The sequence below is a fragment of the Coregonus clupeaformis genome, chromosome 39, assembly GCF_020615455.1.
Source record: "Coregonus clupeaformis isolate EN_2021a chromosome 39, ASM2061545v1, whole genome shotgun sequence".
NCBI classification, from domain to species: Eukaryota; Metazoa; Chordata; class Actinopteri; order Salmoniformes; family Salmonidae; genus Coregonus; species Coregonus clupeaformis.
Genome location: NC_059230.1, coordinates 13,274,568 through 13,293,079, shown reverse-complemented (window position 1 = coordinate 13,293,079; position 18,512 = coordinate 13,274,568). Strand labels below are relative to the sequence as shown.

Below are 18,512 nucleotides of genomic sequence, written 5' to 3'. Positions count from 1 at the left end.
CTATGGAGGAAGTTTTGGTACAAAATTTTAAAACAAATAATTGTGACAGAATAAGATAGAGTTAATCTATACTACCAGGGAGGTTACGTGGGAACAATTAGCCAAGGAATCAAACATACAAGGTAAGGAAGGGATTCATCATAAATTATTTTCTATTATGCCGTTACCTTGGGCATGTAATACCTAAAAATTAAATTCTAGTAAAAAGTAGAATGTTTAAAACTGGTTGGGTTATTAGCTATTATTCTCGTAAATCCAATTACATTTCACATTGGCCTGTGATGAGTCCACTGCATTTCAACATTTGTTAAACGTAACTTCTTGCATTTCAATTTCCTGATCATTGCTGTTGACCGATTTACTCATGCTTGTTTGATTATGAAGCACACTTAATGACATTCGATGGCCAAGCGACAGATGGCACAGCTCTTTAGATGAAGGCTTGTTTACCTTCATTAAGCCGTCCATCTCCCCTATGTCCGCAATGGCCATGGTGGGCTCCACCGGAAAATGGAGAGACTGCATCGGCTCCCCCAAATCATTCAAACCGGAGTCAGTGTACGGACTGTAGGAGTTCGACAGATCCGCCGGCTCCATTTGGGTTAAGTGATGCGCCAGGAACTGATCGGAGCTAGCTAGTGTGTTGTTGTCAATCATTAGGGAGTGACTTCCAATACTCCTGGGCAGGGGGAAAGCGATGGGCTTCTCCTCCGGGGAGAAGGGTTCGGTGACGTCTGCGAGGCCGGACAACATCACAAAGGGGTGTTCGGTCAACAAGTCCAGACGAGCACTCCGCTATGTAGGTAAAACAAACCAGACGAGCCAAAATGGAGGTTACACCTCGTTAGTTTCACAATCACCCAACTGGGGGATTTCGTCTACCTCAGTCGCCGCTCTGCACTCCTCGTAATGAGCCATTGAAAAGCCATCAGTGACAGACGGGGAATAGTGATAATTACAGATTATCCTGTTTTAGAGTGTGCGTTGCACCCAATATTTCTTTATTATCTCGATATATTTCATGAGGCCCGAACTGTGTGGCAATGAATCTCTTCAGCGGTTCCTTAAGCATCCGAGATGGCAATATGAAACTTGGAAAAAGAAATCCCTAGGAGAGGAAACTATTTGGAAGAACTGCAACAAGCAGAAATGCTGAGAGCAGGACTGAGGCACGCAATGGACCATTTAATTCTAATAGGGTAGTAACATCTTGTTAAGGTGCAGTGCAATATATAGGTAGATACTAATCTAAATAAACCCTCTGGGGATGGTACTCCAGGAAGAGACAAAGATCTACAACAAAAACAGGCAACATACAGTACATACAAAGGGGTTAACAACAAAATAAACATTGTATCACTTCAATATAGCTGCCAGTTTGAAGAAGTCAAACAATTAAAGATAGCACAGTACTTTTAAAGTCAACCTTGTATGGTAAAATAAGCTATTTATTTTGATTACGTGAGGAGTTTTCTTAGTGAAAAAGGCAGCAGCTTGCAATTGCTCTAATGAAATTCAAACTAATGAGATGACCATACTGATACTGCTTTTGCTTTGTAACAAGCTTTCAAAAATTGCTGACTGTAATGGCTTTAAAATGGACTCAGCTAGCCACAGTGCAAGTTTGTTGGCCTACCTTGGGTGTGGAGGACTGCAAGATCATCTGGTAGGACAGGTCAGCGCTGCAGGTGCTGCCGTGGAGGGCGATCAAGGATGCTTGGAAGGTGTCATCCTCCTCGCCAGAGAAGCGATGCTCCAACACCCTCTCATCGGTCAGGTCTGCCTCATTGGAGTCAATCTGCATTAAAGGTGTGAATTGGATGGGGAATATGTCTCTATTCCATGGGTGAGCTATCCAATCACGGATAGCTGTGTGAGTGCCATGAGAGCCATTTCAAAACAATATTTTCTTTTTTGTTGCTCGAATGTGATTAGAGTTACGAATGAAATTAAATGTACTTGATAGAATATTTTAAAGGACACATTTTAGAAGTCACAATGGTTACTTTGTGTCTAATTTTGATTGGTTGTTTTTTTCCCTTGTCCCTCAATTTCAATGGTTGGTTTGACATGTCCCCAACGGCGACTAACCAATGCAGGCTCTGCCCAGAAAAGGTGGCCCTCTGCTGGCTCCTCTTCTCTCTCTTTAACCAGCAGAGTGTTGAAGATAAAAGAACAGATTCCCGAGGATGACGACGGACTGCCCTCTTCATTGTACGGCTGTGGAGACAGGGCTGTAATTGGAAAATATCTGGAAATTCCCAGAAAATAATACTGAGGAAATTCCAATCATTGTCTACAAATTTCAAGTCAAATTTGATTGGAGTTGTTAAACAATGTAGTTGAGGTTGTTAGTAGCGAAAGGAGTGTGAGTCTTATTGGTTTGATTTGGTTTCCATGGATTGGTCTCTACTTTGGTAATAGTTTGGTGACAAGTTGTACTTGGTTATTTGATTTCCAAAGGACTTCAAAAGACATCCTTTCTTGGAGTTTGCCACAGATCGCTTTAAATGGACCGTTTGATCTTGATTGTATCTAGCGCGATGCCCGGCGAGCGAGAGATATAGAGAAAAGAGGGAGAGATTGGAGACGGTATTAGAGGCTTATACCAGTCAAACTCAATTTTGAGAAGCAATCCAACAAAAATGAGCTGCAGGAGAGCTCGATAACTCCACAGAGGCTTCACAAAAACAATGTAATCCACCAGACCTACAACAACCTTGACACGAGAGCTAGAACCTACTGTACATTCTCATCATAATCCAATGGCAAGCCCAAGAGAGAGAAATCTAACTCTAAAGCTGAAAGAATGCAACCAATTTTCACAGAAAACACACAAAGATTAGACTAGAAATCCCTCAGGTGGTAAATATGTTTGTGGGAAAACCCTTATTTTGACAGCTGTCCCAATGCATTTATGTACACAGAGTCCAAGGTGCCTCAAAATGCAATAATAAATCAATATGACACAAAAGGCAGGGATGTTTGTGCTGCCTTATGCTGTTGTCTGGGAGCTTGGAGGTGAGTATGTCAGCAAGAAAAATTCAAGACATCAGTAAGATGAGCCCTCATTTTTGGGTGGCCACACACACTGGAGAGAAAACGCACACAAATGCTGAGTGCCCACACACACAAACGCTCACATACAGTGAGCTCCAAAAGTATTGGGACAGTGACATGTTCTGTACTCTCGCACTTTGATTTGAAATCATACAGAGACTATGAGGTTAAGGTGCAGACTGTCAGCTTTAATTTGAGGGTATTTCTATCCATATCGGGTGAACCGTTTAGAAATTACAACACTTTTTGTACATGTTCCCCCCACTTTAGAGGAACAAAAGTATTGGGACAAATTCACTTACGTGTATTAAAGTAGTCAAAAGTTTAGCATTTGGTCCCATATTCCTAGCACGCAATGATGACTTTTGGCCCCCTAAAATGTACAGTTAGTGCTGTAATTTCTAAACGGTTCACCCGATATGGATGAAAATGCCATCAAATTAAAGCTGTCAGTCTGCACTTTAACCCCATAGTCATTATATCCTTTCAAATCCAAAGTGCTGGAGTACAGAGCCAAAATAAAACAAAAATGGTCACTGTCCCAATACCTTTGGAGTTCACTGTACATCACACACACGCCTCACTAGTCTCGCTATAGGACAGACGTCACAATAGGGTTTCCTTACAGGCAGTGGCTTGGCCACCCCGATGTGGACCTTGCCGATGTCGGCCCCCTTCAATGCCTGGACGGCGTCCTCCAGACTGGCATTGTCCAGGTTGGTGCTGTTGACGAACATGAGCCGGTCACCTGGCAACAGCCTGCCATCCTGTTCCGCCACTCCTTCGGACACCAGAGAGCGAATCACGATCACCGTCTTGGCCGGATCAATTGGGTCCTACGACAAGATCTGTGTCAGTAATGTCAATGGATGCACTCAACAGATAATCCAATACAGCAACAAGGACTAAAATGTATCATGCACTTTTATTTGGAGGATTTGTTTATTCTGAATGTTCTGTATATCACAAGTTATTACTTTTAACAAAAATAAGAGTAAGCAATTTAGTTTCAATCTACATGGAAAAACACAGCGCATTGCAGTGTATTGAGTCACTTATGCTATTTGCTGAACTTAATTTCCCAGAGGGCAACGGTCCTAAAGCTCACATGACCACTTCCTCCCACAGTACGAAGACAGGTACAACCCACAACAACAACTATTTGAAGTGAATGATGATGAAATAAGTAAATTCAATCATTTGCAAAAATCACATACGCTTGACTAGCAAGTATCATTCCTATGATAATCATTCCCAGAATTCCCATTCAGAATTCTCACCTGGTAGTCCAAGATGCTGAATCCCAGTCCACTCTCTCCCTTCTCTAGCTCAATATCCTGTATCTCCGTCTCCCACATGGCCAAAGGAGCTCCGAGTGTCTCCTCCGTTACATTTTCCTTCGTTGCCACCCCCTCGGAACCTTCGGAAACCAGGAAACTGCCGAGGTCTCCCTGTATCTGCAGAGATAAATCCTTGATATCATACCAGCACACGCATTCCTTACTAACTCCGAGCCCATAGGCTGCTGGTTCTCCGCTAGTGCCGTTTCGTAAGTTTTTTGGCAGCACATTAAAGGGAATCTTTGGTTGCTAGGCAGAAGTGCTGTATGTTGTATTTTTTTCCTAAACTGAGGCATCTGATGAGCTGAGGAGAAATCCAAAATCCAAAGGCAGGTTTCCATTGAAGGTTAGCTTTGTGTAGCTCCCTGGCTACTATCGCCTATATCTCATGCATTGTCACAGTACCTGAGGTATTACTTTAGATGGATTGGTGTTAATAAACAGTCACTGTCCTTCCTAATCCTTAAATCTTAATCCGTCATCGTTGCCAAACTGGAGGCCCGGCAGAGCATTGGACAGACTGTGTTAAACTAATGAGGGTGGATGTGTGAAGTAGGAGAACCAATCATATTAGTCATTCAATATCAAGGGGTGGGGGAAAACACGGTTTACTGTATGCTACTGTATGTCCAACACCCACCATTTTGTGAAGGACTTTCTGGCTTAACCTTCAGTTGTTTTCAAATCACTTCCTGAACAACTCACTTGCTGAAAATAACAAATGATATATGACTGAATTTAAATCTGAATTGACCCCAACCATGCATGTTAGATTGCATTATGTTTAGGCTAGTAAGCAATGATTATTGCCATGACAGTTACTGGAACATTGACCGTTTCAAAAATACAGTGCATTCGGAAAGTATTCAGACCCCTTGACTTGTTCCCATTGTTACGTTACAGCATTATTCTAAAATTGATTAAATAGTTTTTTTTCCCATCAATCTACACACAATACCCATAATGACAAAGCAAACACAGGTTTTTAGATTTATTTGCACAAAAAAAAAAAACACTGAAATATGTTATATTCAGACACATTACTCAGTACTTTGTTGAAGCACCTTTGGCAGCAATTACAGCCTTGAGTCTTCTTGAGTATGATGCTACAAGATTGGCACACCTGTATTTGGGGAGTTTCTCCCATTCTTCTCTGCAGATCCTCTCAAGCTCTGTCAGGTTGGATGGAGAGCGTCGCTGCACAGCTATTTTCAGGTCTCTACAGAGATGTTCGATCGGGTTCAAGTCCAAGCTCTGGCTGGGCCACTCAAGGACATTGAGAGACTTGTCCCGAAGCCACTCCTGCGTTGTCTTGGCTGTGTGCTTAGGGTCGTTGTCCTGTTGGAAGGTGTACGTTCCCCACAGTCTGATGTCCTGAGCGCTCTGGAGCAGGTTTTCATTAAGGATCTCTCTGTACTTTGCTCCGTTCATATTTCCCTCGATCCTGACTAGTCTCCCAGTCCCTGCCACTGAAGAACATCGCCACAGCATAATGCTGCCACCACCATGCTTCACCGTCGGGATGGTGCCAGGTTCCCTCCAGACGTGACGCTTGGCATTCAGGCCAAAGAGTTCAATCTTGGTTTCATCAGACCAGAGAATCTTGTTTCTCATAGTCTGAGAGTCTTTAGGTGGCTTTTGGCAAACTCCAAGCGAGCTGTCATGTGCCTTTTACTGAGGAATGGCTTCCGTCTGGCCACTCAACCATGAAGGCCTGATTGGTGGAGTGCTGCAGAGATGGTTGTCCTTCTGGAATGTTCTCCCAAACTTGTGGTTCTGGTGGTTCCAAACTTCTTCCATTTAAGAATGATGGAGGTCACTGTGTTCTTGGGAATCTTCAATGCTGCAGACATGTTTTGGTACCCTTCCCCAGATCTGTGCCTCGACACAATCCTGTCTCGGAGCTCTACGGACAATTCCTTTGTCCTCATGGCTTGGTTTTCTTCTCTGACATGCACTGTCAACTGTGGGACCTTATATAGACAGGTGTGTCCCTTTCCAAATCATGTCCAATCAATTGAACTTAACACATGTGGACTCCAATCAAGTCGTAGAAACATCAAGGATGATCAATGGAAACCGGATGCACCTGAGCTCAATTTCAAATCTCATAGCAAAGGGTTTAAATACTTAAGTAAATAAGGTACTTACGTTTTTTATTTTTAATACATTTGCAAAGATTTCTGCAAACCTGTTTTCACTTTGTCATTATGGGGTATTGTGTGTATATTGATGAGGGAAAAAAATAATGTAATGCATTTTAGAATAAGGCTGTAAAGTAACAAAATGTGGAAAAAGTCGAGGGATCTGAATACTTTCCGAATGCACTGTATGTAATAATGGCGATGTCAATAGCATCTACAGGTAACTGCCAAAATAAAGGAAACACTTGAGTAAATGAAGGATAAAAAGTATATTGAAAGCAGATGCTTCCACATAGGTAATTTTGCTGTTTGCTTGAGTAATTGGAGATGGAAGGGAATTCCTTTGCTAGGTCGTCTTTGCTGCACTTGACCATATTACCGGACAGTAATCAAGATGGGACAAGACCAGGGCCTGAACAACTAGTACAGTTGATTTTTGTTTCAAAAACGCAGCTCTTTTTATAAACAGACATACCCCTCCTGATCTTCATAACAACTTTGTCAATATGACTTGACCATGATAATTGACCATCCAATGTTATACCTAGGAGTTTAGCTTCCTCAACTTGCTCAATGTTCACACCCTTTATGCACAACTCCAGTTGATGTTTAAGCATTGTATTTGGTTCAAAACATTCTCTAAGTTTTAGATGACCCATTCTGATACTGACCATAACTTCTTATTTAGAATTTCTGTGAGCTCACTGCCTTTGGGTGCTAACATGTAAAAGTGTGGAATCATCCGCATACAGTCATTCTAGCTTCATGTAAGACCAGTGGCAAATCATTTGTAAAAATCGAAAAGAGTAATGGCCCAAGGCAACTACCCTGAGGGACACCGCACTATACATATCTGATGTTAGAAAAGCTTCCATTGAAGAACACTCTCTGGGTTCTATTGGTTAAATAACTCTCCAACCATGTGATGGCAAGTGATGTAAAGCCATAGCAGGTGAGTTTTTTAAATAATAATTTATTATCAATAACCTCAAAGGAGCGTAGGGAATGTACCTTCATTTTCGGTTCAGTGGCAAATTCATCCAACCCTGGTTGGCCAGAATCCCTGTCACTCTTTAGGAGAGGGGCGGACCTACAGCAGGCCATGTAGACACAGACAGGCAGCTCCTTCAGAATGTTCACCACTTCCTTGTGGGTCTCACCAATCAGGGATATTCCATTGACCTGAATGTAGAGGGGTGGGCACACACATCCAATGGTTAACACTTATGTTGTGTCACTCATTGCGGTTTTTAAAGGCACTGTTCCCGCAGAGATCCTATTCACGGTAAACTCTGCATTTGTCGGCTCAATCTGAAATTGCCTTTAAAAGCCGCAACCCGCGATCGGATTGAATAAAGGCCTAAATGTTTTCGATTAAGATTCAAAAGAGCAGGAACTGTGACTAAATATTCCTATCAATATTTTAGGGTCATTTCTGGAAGAAAAAAAATGGCTAGGTTTTTATTTGTATGCAATACATTCTAGTTTGTTCACTATTATTTTTTGCGTAGTGAAAACATCTTAGTAACATATCCAAGGAATTGAGGCACCTTCAAATTTGATATCAGTGGTGGAAGAATTAGTGCAGTAAGTTAGTTCCAGGCTAAATGTTGTTCACCATGTTCTCGCTATTGGCGGTACCCCTTACCTCAAGCAGTTCGTCCCCACTGAAGAGTTTCCCACAGCATCCCACTGGCCCCTCCGGCAGGACGGAGCGAATGTAGTGGTGCCCGTTGTTGGCCTCCAGACTGATGCCCAGACCACTGCTCTCACTGAACTTCTCCACCTGGGCAACCTGTCATGGGCATGGGCACAACAGGTGGGCAAACTCTGTTGGTACGAAAATACTATTCACCTTTTTCAGAAAATTATGCTTTCACACATTTTATAAAATTGTCCTATAATGGTCAGCATTCAAATGACCTAGTGTGGCAATATGGTTGATGATTTTTTTTTTTATGAACAATGTTTTTATTGACATTTTCCATTTAGAACACATACAATAATGTTTTTATTCTGCAACCAGTGCTTGTCCATCCATAAAACGGCAAGGGAATGTATAAAACAGGAAAAAGTACAACCATGTATCATTTAGTAGAGACAGGCTGTGTTTGGGTGGATGTTACTTCTGTTAACTCACAACTACTTTGTTGCTGGGGCCGAGAGTCTCCTGCCACCTCTTCATCAGCTCCAACTCTTCATCCTCTGTTAGCTTTGCTTCTTAAAAACATCAATATAACATACACTGAGTGTACAAAACATTAGGAAGACTTGCTCTTTCCATTACATAGACTGACCAGGTGAAAGCTATGATCCCTTATTGATGTCACCTGTTGAATCCACTTCAATCAGTGTAGATGAAAGGGAGGAGACCGGTTAAATGTGTATGTTTAAGCCTTGAGACAATTGAGACATGGATTGTGTAAGTGAACCATTCAGAGGGTGAATGGGCAAGACAAAATATTTAAGTGCCTTTGAACGGGGTAGGAGCCAGGCGCACCGGATGGTATCAAGAACTGCAATGCTGCTGGGTTTTTCATGCTCAACAGTTTCCTGTGTGTATTAAGAATGGTCCACCAACCAAAGGACATCCAGCCAACTTAACACAACTGTGGGAAGCATTAGAGTCAACATGGGCCAGCATCCCTTTGGAAAGCTTTCGACACCTTGTAGTCCATCCCCTGAAGAATTGAGGCTGTTATGAGGGCAAAAGGGGGTGCAACTCAATATTAGAAAGGTGCTCCTAATGTTTTGTACACTCAGTGTAGACTTAAATAGAATATGAAGTTTCAAGTACATTCAACCAACTACTATGTCCCATCTGATTGATTCAGACTCAATGACTCACAGCAAGCGGTAGGCTACAGTTAGACAACTCCAAAATGCCCTACTTGAAAGAGTTTGGTGTTACTGTAAGAACCACTTCAAAGGCATCTTTCGTTTACCCTTTTATGTGAAGAAAATCTGTATTTATTTGCCACTGAAGAGTGCCTTCAGAAAGTATTCAGACCCCTTGACTTTTTCCACTTCTTGTTACAGCCTTATTCTAAAATGATTAAATTCATTTTTTCCCTTATCAATCTACACACAATACCCTATAATGACAAAATGAAAACAGGTGTTTAGACATTTCAGCAAACATATTAAAAATAAGTATTCAAACCTTTTGATATGAGACTCGAAATTGAGCTTAGGTCCATCCTGTTTCCATTGATCATCCTTGAGATGTTTCTACAACTTGATTGGAGTCCACCTGTGGTAAGTTCAATTGATTGGACATGATTTGGAAAGGGACACACCTGTCTATATAAGGTCCCACAGTTGACAGTGCATGTCAGAGAAAAAACCAAGCCATGAGGAATTGTACGTAGAACTCCGAGACAGGATTGTGTCGAGGCACAGATCTGGGGAAGGGTACCAAAAACATTATGCAGCATTGAAGGTCCCCAAGAACACAGTGGCCTCAATTATTCTTAAATGGAAGACGTTTGGAACCACCAAGACTCTTCCTAGAGCTGGCTGCCTGGCCAAACTGAGCAATCGGGGGAGAAGGGACTTGGTCAGGGAGGTGACCAAGAACCCGTTGGTCACTCTGATAGAGCTCCAGAGTTCCTCTGTGGAGACGGGAGAACATTTACATTTTTACATTTACGTTAAGAACCTTCCAGAAGGACAACTATCTCTGCAGCACTCCACCAATCAGGCCTTTATGGTAGAGTGGCCAGACGGAAGCCATTCCTCAGTAAAAGGCACATGACAGCTCGCTTGGAGTTTGCCAAAAGTCACCTAAAGACTCTCAGACCATGAGAAACAAGATTCTCTGGTCTGATGAAACCACGTCTGGAGGAAACCTGGCACCATCCCTAAGTTGAAGCATTGTGGTGGCAGCATCATGCTGTGGGGATGTTTTTCAGCGGCAGGGACTGAGAGACTAGTAAGGATCGAGGAAAAGATTAACGGAGCAAAGTACAGAGAGAGCCTTGATGAAACCTGCTCCAGAGCGCTCAGGACATCAGACTGGGGGGAACGTACACCTTCCAACAGGACAACGACCCTAAGCACACAGCCAAGACAACACAGGAGTGGCTTCGGAACAAGTCTCTGAATGTCCTTGAGTGGCCCAGCCAGAGCCCGGACTTGAACCCGATCGAACATCTCTGGAGAGACCTGAAAATAGCTGTCCAGCGACGCTCCCCATCTAACCTGAGAGAGCTAGAGAGGATCTGCAGAGAAGAATGGGAGAAACTCCCCAAATATTGGTGTGCCAAGCTTGTAGCGTCCTACCCAAGAAGACTCAAGGCTGTAATCACTGCCAAAAGTGCTTCAACAAAGTACTGAGTAAAGGGTCTGAATACTTATGTAAATTATATATTTCAAATTTTTTTGTATATACATTTGCAAACATTTCTAAAAAAACGGTTTTTGCTTTGTCATTATGGGTTATTGTGTGTAGATTGATGAGGGGGAAAAAAACAATTTAATCTATTTTAGAATAAAGCTGTAACGTAACAAAATGTGGAAAAAGTCAAGGGGTCTGAATACTTTCTGAAGGAACTGTATTATGGAGAAAATTTATATTTGAAATGTGTGGCAACACTTCATGTGGATAGTCCATCTGTAGATGCTCAACAAACTATCCACAGACAATCAAAAACATGTCAACAACATTTCTGTTGAATTACAACAGGGAAAACATCTATAGACATGCATTGATAGTTTGTTGAGCATCTACAGATGGACTGGTTCAATTATTTTGAAATGCACAGTAGCCTAAAACCAGTCCTCACGACAATAGCATATTTTAAACAGATTCCAATCCATTAGCTATCCTTAGTAAAGGACCCCAGATAACAGGGGAGTGGATTCACTTACCGTCTCTGGTGTTCTCAGTTAACTGATCCTTCACGTTGGTGACATCTGATTCCCCACTCAATACCTGGTACTGTTTCTCACCTGCACCGGGGTACACAATATACACACGTCAATACACACATACACATCTTGCTCCTAGCCAGAACATGGTGGTTATGTCGTAAGGGGTTGTGTTATAAATGGGCATTGTGTGTGTGAGTGTGCGTAAGAGTGTGTGTGAGTGTGCATGCACGTGTGTGTTTGTACTTTTAGATGTGTGTATTGTTGTAAATTGTTAGATATTACTGCACTGTTGGAGCTTGGAACACAAGCATTTCGCTACACCCGCAATAACATCTGCTAAATATATGTATGCGACCAATAAAATTGGATTTGATTTGATTTTGTCATGCATTTTCCTACGCTTATGTTTACTGGGGTTCGTATGAGGCTGGCCCAATTACAGGTTAAAGGAGTTCAGGGTTTCCTAAAGCAGGGCGGAGTGCGCTGCCTTCTAAATCTGGAGCTGTGGTTGTGGTGAGAAGATACAAGTAGAAAGAAGCTTCACCATCCTTACGTAGATGGAGGTCATTAAAGTTAGGGCAATGTTGTGGTATGTGAACTTTCCTCAAGTGGGCACAGCCCTGCAGGGTCCCCAGGGATGTGATCAGGGGCTGAATGTATCAAGCTTCTCAGAATAGAAGTACTTCCCTGTCCATGGAAACTTAATCATTGCAATCTAAAAGGCAAAACTGAACCTAAATCAGAACTCTGAAACACTTGATACATACGGACTACATAGAAATCAGGTCAATCTGGCTAAGGGATAGGTCCATTTCTATCATGTATGAATGGAGGATAATGTTGGAGTAGGAATTCCTGATTAACCCAGAAAAATCCCATCCCATCCCTTGATTACAGTTGGGCTGTATTCTCAGCTAAATGGAATACAGTATGTGGAATATGCAATAAATATATGCACTGTCAATCAAAGATGCAGTTGTCAAGGTCATGTTCATTAGGGCACGCCATTGAAAATGTTTTAAAATGCTTTGCAACAGAAAACCAAATTGAGTGTGTTTTTTTATTGGACAAATCCAGGTAGCCCAAACCCTTTGTCCAGAGGTACCTTCAGTGGTGGCGTCCACAACATCCGTTCTCTCCAGTGTGGGGTCTCTGCCCACTGGGGTTGGTGAGACTACGATCACACTGGGCACCACAGCGGGTGGGATGTCCTCTGGACGGAAGCCTCGCCTGATCAGCTTCAGGTGAACAGTCTGGCCTGTGTGTCTCAGCACCTCCACGGCCTGCTGGTTGGTGTAGCCCTGGATGTTATTACTGTCCACCTGCAGGGGGCGATCATCCATGTCATGATTATGGATATATCATGGAGTTGAATAGAGGGCTCTTCTTTGCATCTTTGTTATATTGGCTTCTGTGACAGCATGGACAGCGTCAATGAGGGCTTTCTCCGTACTTAAACAGGCTTTGTGGCACGTGAGTTGTATATCCAAGTCTATAGGATACATTCTCAGGACAACACAAACAGGAAAGCAAGCTCACAGGCACATCCATACCAGGCACACCCGTACCAGGCACACCCATACCAGGCACACCCATACACACAAAAATGGTTGCACCCAATAGACAAACCTACATCACAACAAGAAAACAAATCATGATGGAAGATTTGCTCATGCTTCAAATCCATTAATTTATTCAGGATGTAACACAGAAAGTGTTTTGCATTAATTGTAAATGCTCAATTTAGGGTCATGACTAGGGCTGTGGCAGTCATGAAATTGTCAGCCGGTGATTGTCAAGCCGATCTCACGGTAATTGACTGTTAATTAACATAAACACATTTAGCATCTCCTGGCTTCCACGCATAACCTACAAGCCACTGATTCAGACCTTTGGAACATCTACATTAAAAAAAGTCAAATAAATCAATTTAATATAGCCTACACCATCACAATTAATCCATTATGTATTTTAAAGAAAAATGTAGTATATTTCAGAAGAACAGAATAGCATACTCTGAGTTGTCCTTATGTTAGGCCCTGATCTGGCTCTGACCTGGCTATGCCATATGGCTGTGGGCTACACTAGTTTATTTAGCAGACAAGAGTTGCTTAGAATTCCGTGGCATTATTTAATAGTATTAAGAATACAATTGAACATAGCTGAATAAAATAGAAAGGATATTTTCTCCAAAAGATTTCTGAGGGAGTGTGCACATCCAGCTATTCTGTGTTGAGCATTTAACAAAGAAACAGGTACTCCTATATGCTTAATTTAGAGTAAAAAAAAAAAACATATAGCCTAAGGCTGCATGATGCGACTCTAATGATGATTTGAAAAAAGTTGCATGATGATTTGAAAAAAGTTGCATGAAAGGCATGAGCTCTGCTTTGTTTTCTGAGCAGACGGCACACACTTCATCAGTCTCTCATTCACAATTTGACAAGCACTTGACAATGCCTCAAATTTCACGGCGGCATCCCCTTTGTGTGGCCATAATGCCCCCCCAAAAATCATGCCTTTTGCGGCCAGTGGCCGTTGTGCCCTTGGGCTGAATATAATAATTATAATACCCTTTTCCCAGCTACGTGCTCCAAAGCACCCCTCACTCACATGACTCTCTCAGATAGCTAAATTCTTATTAGCCAATGCCCGTCACGTGATCAGATCTTTCTAACAGGCTACAAGTGAAGACAGCCAAAAATGCATGTAATGCTTTTATTATTTTTATGAAATGTAAAGCGAATGAATGTGCTTAATTTTAAGGTATTTGGCCACTTTAGTTGTGATACAAACATTATCAAAACATATAGGCCTATGGCCTATGGGCTAGTCTACATGAGGTGTGCGAATATTATTTGAAAAAGTCGCAAGAAAAGGCATGTGCGGTTTCTTGCCTTACTGCACACAAGCTGAGCATAATTCACAAGTGATAATATATAATTTACAAGTGATAGGCTAATATTGTCACCCATCAGACTGTTCTTGATGTAATCTTGTCATTACATATACTAAATAATTTTTGTGTGAAATTTGTTTTGATTTAGAATGGACCATTTTCATGCACCTGTCTCGAAACATGGGCAAAAAATGAATGTCATCTAAGCACTTAAATAGAGAATGGAGGACGCTTTTCCCGTCGTTCATTTCCATGCCAGCCAGGTAGGCTATACTCCTGTTGTAAAGAGAAGCAATGTGCTTAATATTAGAAAAGTTGATAAAATAAATATAGTAGGTCTAGCCTATAGAAAGCTGATGGGATCCTCCACTTTTTAATAGAGGCCATCATTCTGTTTTCTCACGCAATTGCATAGCCTATAGAAATGTTGCGCAACATGAGCTAATGGGCTCCCATGAAGTGGTTGATTAGATATTCGATAACATTTGCATTGATGTCAGAGAGATTAGAGGGACAATAGAGTGTTGAGTACCAGGCAGTTATCAAGTTTGGTAGGCTACTAATGACCATAAGCAGCATCAGATCTTGGAGAAGCGTAATTACCGTGACTAAATGGTCACATGGAATTTGACTGCCGTCATGACTCATGACCGCCGGTGTGGCGGTAATACGGTCACCGTAACAGCCCTAGCCATGACTGGAACAGTGTGTATAAATCTCGGCTGAAGCCAAATTATTCAAATATGGGGCCTTAATATCTCCCTACATTATCTAAATAGATAAAGCTCCATATTATTCAAAAATGAGAGAAATACCCTTGCACACTTTATTTTATACTTTGGCATGGAATTTAAATTTACATAACAGCTAATAAAAAAATCAGAGGGGTGTGGCCTGGGGGTGTCTAGCGGTTAGGGCTGCTAGTGTTGGCATAGGTTCGAATCTGGCCTACTGCACAACCTCTATCTTTCCCCACTGTCATTCTCCTTCCCTCTCTATCTGTTCAAGTCAGAAAGTGAAAATAAATTTGTCCAAAAAAATAAAATTAAAAGAGTTGAGGATAGCCTAAGACACTTACGGCTATGATCTGGTCTCCAACATGGATCCGGCCATCTTGCTCTACAGCACTGTCTTTAGTTATACTTTTCACGAAAATACCAGAGGGCTCTGAAAATTGCAAAATAGACACAATGAGCATGTGTGGATAACATTCCTTTAACTGTCAAACTGTATCTGCAGTTTGAGTGTTCTAGAGAAGTCAGAAACATTCACCATTTCACGAGAAGAGGCAGTGTCACTATATAGCTCTGTGCTCCAAACATTCTATGGGACTCTTTAAAGTACATTTCTTCACAAGTGGTTTCATTCCATCCCAAGCAGAGTGAATAAATTAGAAAATAAATAAAACTATTTCTAGTAGTAAACAATGCTGGCAAGTCTTACCAGAATTTTTGTCCCCCACATAGCCGGCGATGGTGATTCCCAGACCCTGGGCATTCTTGGTCAGCCCAACATCGAACGCTTCGGCCTCCTCTTCCTCATATCCCTGTGAAGAGAGAGAGGAAGAGTGAGTCAGCTTCTACATTCTACAAAATGGCCGACAGAGAGCACAGTGGAGGGGGCGAGTCGCGGGTGCGGAATTCCCCCAATTCCACGTGCTGTTAGCAATTTACCAACAAGCATTCCTCACCTATGCATCAACTCTGTCAGCCAGATGAGTTATGTTATTTATTTGATCAATGTCAACTAAACATTGCAATCAAGCAATGGGGTTACTGAGACTGTGTACAGAAAATAATATACAGTCTAGTTTGGGAGTGTTAGTCATGGAATGTTGATAAGGGTCAAGGCTAATACTGCTTGATAATGTACAGCGAATTCCAGTTGTTAGCTTTTGGAACATTGTGACTTCTGAGGCTTCTGAGTCACAGATGTTACGTGTCACAAATTATTCTCATTGGATGCCTATCTCTGAGGGGAAGAGAGATGGAACAAAAGAGAGACAGAACCATGTGCACTTTATCCTAGTCATATGTAAATATAACATTTGAAGGAAACAAACCTAATAAAACCACCTTATCCTCCCCCTTTCCCCCCTACCCATCCACCCAACCACCCCACACAATTGTCTTGTCGTACCTGTTGCTCTGTGACCGTGGGCAACAACATTGGGACGATGGAGGTCTCCTCTGGAGGGCCTCTAGTGATAACCAACTTCACTCTGTTACCACACTGCCTCAGGACCTGGACCAATCACAATACAACTGAGATCAGCACTACACACTAAATATTTTACTTGTCACTTAGGGCTATACTGTATAAAACTATAGGAAAACCAGGACAAAGGTGATAAAAAGGAGACGTTTTTGTCAAGTCTCAGTCAAGTCTCAAAGTCGTACATCCAAAAGTCTCAGACGAGTCTCATTATCAGTAGTCAATTCAATACAAAACTCAGTACCTGAGCCACCTGCTCACTTCCCATGCCATACAGGTCAGTGTCCCCAATCTTGAGGATGTGGTCCCCACTGCGTAAGTGCCCATCCTAAGTACAAGGTAGGAAAGTCGTTGGTTATTACTAGTAGGTATGGCTTACAAAAACCAAGATTCCCACTGGGCACAGGCATCAGTCCAACATAATTTTTATTTTTTTACATTTGGTTGAGATGTCAACAAACGGGAAATCAACCAAAAATGTCACCATGATATTGGACTTAGGTAAAAAGATGGGTGAATTTTTTCCACCCATATATTGATTACTTTTTGCAAATCCAATCAGTTTTCCACGTTGATTCAACGTCATCACATTGAATTTTTTTGGTTGAAATTACATGTAAACAACAGGTTCCTGCTTGCAAATCCTCTAAATACCAATGTGTGGTGCATCCATGACATTGAAGTCACCTGATCAGCGACGCCTCCAGGTAGGATGGTTTTGACAATGACACCGGTGGTCTTGCCTCCCACAATGCCAAAGCCCAGGCCTGTCCCGTCATTGACCAGCTCCATTGTCTCCACATGATTCCAGTGGGCCTAAGGAGGGACACAGAGAGTGAGGGTCAGATATGGATCTCAAAACATTCACTACAGGAAGCTTACTATAGGGTGTAACCCTCAGGGCAAAAGAGAGGTTGGCAGTCCAAGGAAAACAAGGACTAATGAAGAGGAAATTAAGAAACATCATTCCAGGAACCACCTGGATGTAAAGAAAACTACCCAGAACAGGGTTCGATAGAGATACACTGTTGAGGCCCTTTGCTCCACAAGGAGCGAGAAGGAATACGTTAAGTATTATTGTGTATGTGTGTGTGCCTCAGTGAACTAACGTTATACAACCGTCTGTGTATGAAGGTTGCTTTTGTGTCTGTGTGTTCCTCATCACGCTAGAGTGGTCATGCATGACGCTAGCTCCCCTGGGAATGTAGGACACCATAGTTTGTTTGTGTGTGTGTGTGCGCAGAATGTGAGTGTGTTCATGTTTGTGTGTGTGCTAATGTGTTTATGTATGCTTCCACAAGCCTCTGTGTGTGCATTCTCCTCACCGCGCTGGAGTGGGCAGACAGGGTGCTGGCAGCGGAGGGGGTACGGGACACCACGGGGCTGGCCAGCTGAGGGATGGGTCCTCTGGCTATGGTGAGCTGCACGTGCTCAGAGGCTCTCTGCAGGATGCCTATGGCCTGCTGGTGGGTCACTGTCTGGTCCAGGGGTTGACCGTTGATGGCCAAGATCTGATCTGACTCCTTCAGCTTCCCATCGCTGTGGGAACAGGAGGATTCTCATGATAAAATATATAATTGACATCAATTAAAGGGATAGTTCACCAAAATTACAGTATGACATCCTGGTTGCTAAAATTCTAATAGTTTGCTTAATTTCAGTTTGTGACAAAATAAGCAAGTATAGTGTAGAGAATTGTAGCATCTAAACCGCTGTGAAATATATTTTCCAATTAAACAAAAATATTGAGGCATCAAAATAGCGCACATATAACAGATCTACCGGTTCTTAAACTTGCTTTTAATGAGAATGACAGATCTATAACACACATTTCTATGTGAATTTGGTCAGGTCGCCCAAAAAGTGACATATTGCAGCTGTAAGTGGTAACTTTTTAGTAGTTTTGTCCAATATGTAATTTTGGGTGAACTATTCCTTTAATGTCATATATTGTTAAGTTTTCATTGATGACTCAAGGTC

The 18,512-nt window shown here is 42.1% G+C and overlaps 1 protein-coding gene across 4 annotated transcripts in view; it reads right to left on the bottom strand.

Moving 5' to 3' along the window:
- The window catches only part of LOC121554148 (multiple PDZ domain protein), a 71,917-nt gene that overhangs the window by 36,456 nt on the left and 16,949 nt on the right, over positions 1-18,512 (bottom strand). For 2 of the 4 annotated variants that reach the window (XM_045211913.1, XM_045211914.1), the window contains exons 6-21: positions 17,858-18,071; positions 17,220-17,348; positions 16,777-16,860; positions 16,458-16,562; positions 15,762-15,864; positions 15,397-15,485; positions 12,525-12,741; positions 11,417-11,497; positions 8,685-8,764; positions 8,193-8,339; positions 7,556-7,726; positions 4,341-4,517; positions 3,687-3,896; positions 2,092-2,220; positions 1,637-1,798; positions 451-795 (exon numbers count right to left, since the gene is read on the bottom strand). In XM_045211913.1, coding sequence (XP_045067848.1) covers positions 451-795; positions 1,637-1,798; positions 2,092-2,220; positions 3,687-3,896; positions 4,341-4,517; positions 7,556-7,726; positions 8,193-8,339; positions 8,685-8,764; positions 11,417-11,497; positions 12,525-12,741; positions 15,397-15,485; positions 15,762-15,864; positions 16,458-16,562; positions 16,777-16,860; positions 17,220-17,348; positions 17,858-18,071 — 2,443 coding nt within the window. The remainder of the gene's footprint in view (positions 1-450; positions 796-1,636; positions 1,799-2,091; positions 2,221-3,686; positions 3,897-4,340; positions 4,518-7,555; positions 7,727-8,192; positions 8,340-8,684; positions 8,765-11,416; positions 11,498-12,524; positions 12,742-15,396; positions 15,486-15,761; positions 15,865-16,457; positions 16,563-16,776; positions 16,861-17,219; positions 17,349-17,857; positions 18,072-18,512) is intronic. The other 2 variants (XM_045211916.1, XM_045211915.1) reach the window with 2 other exon arrangements.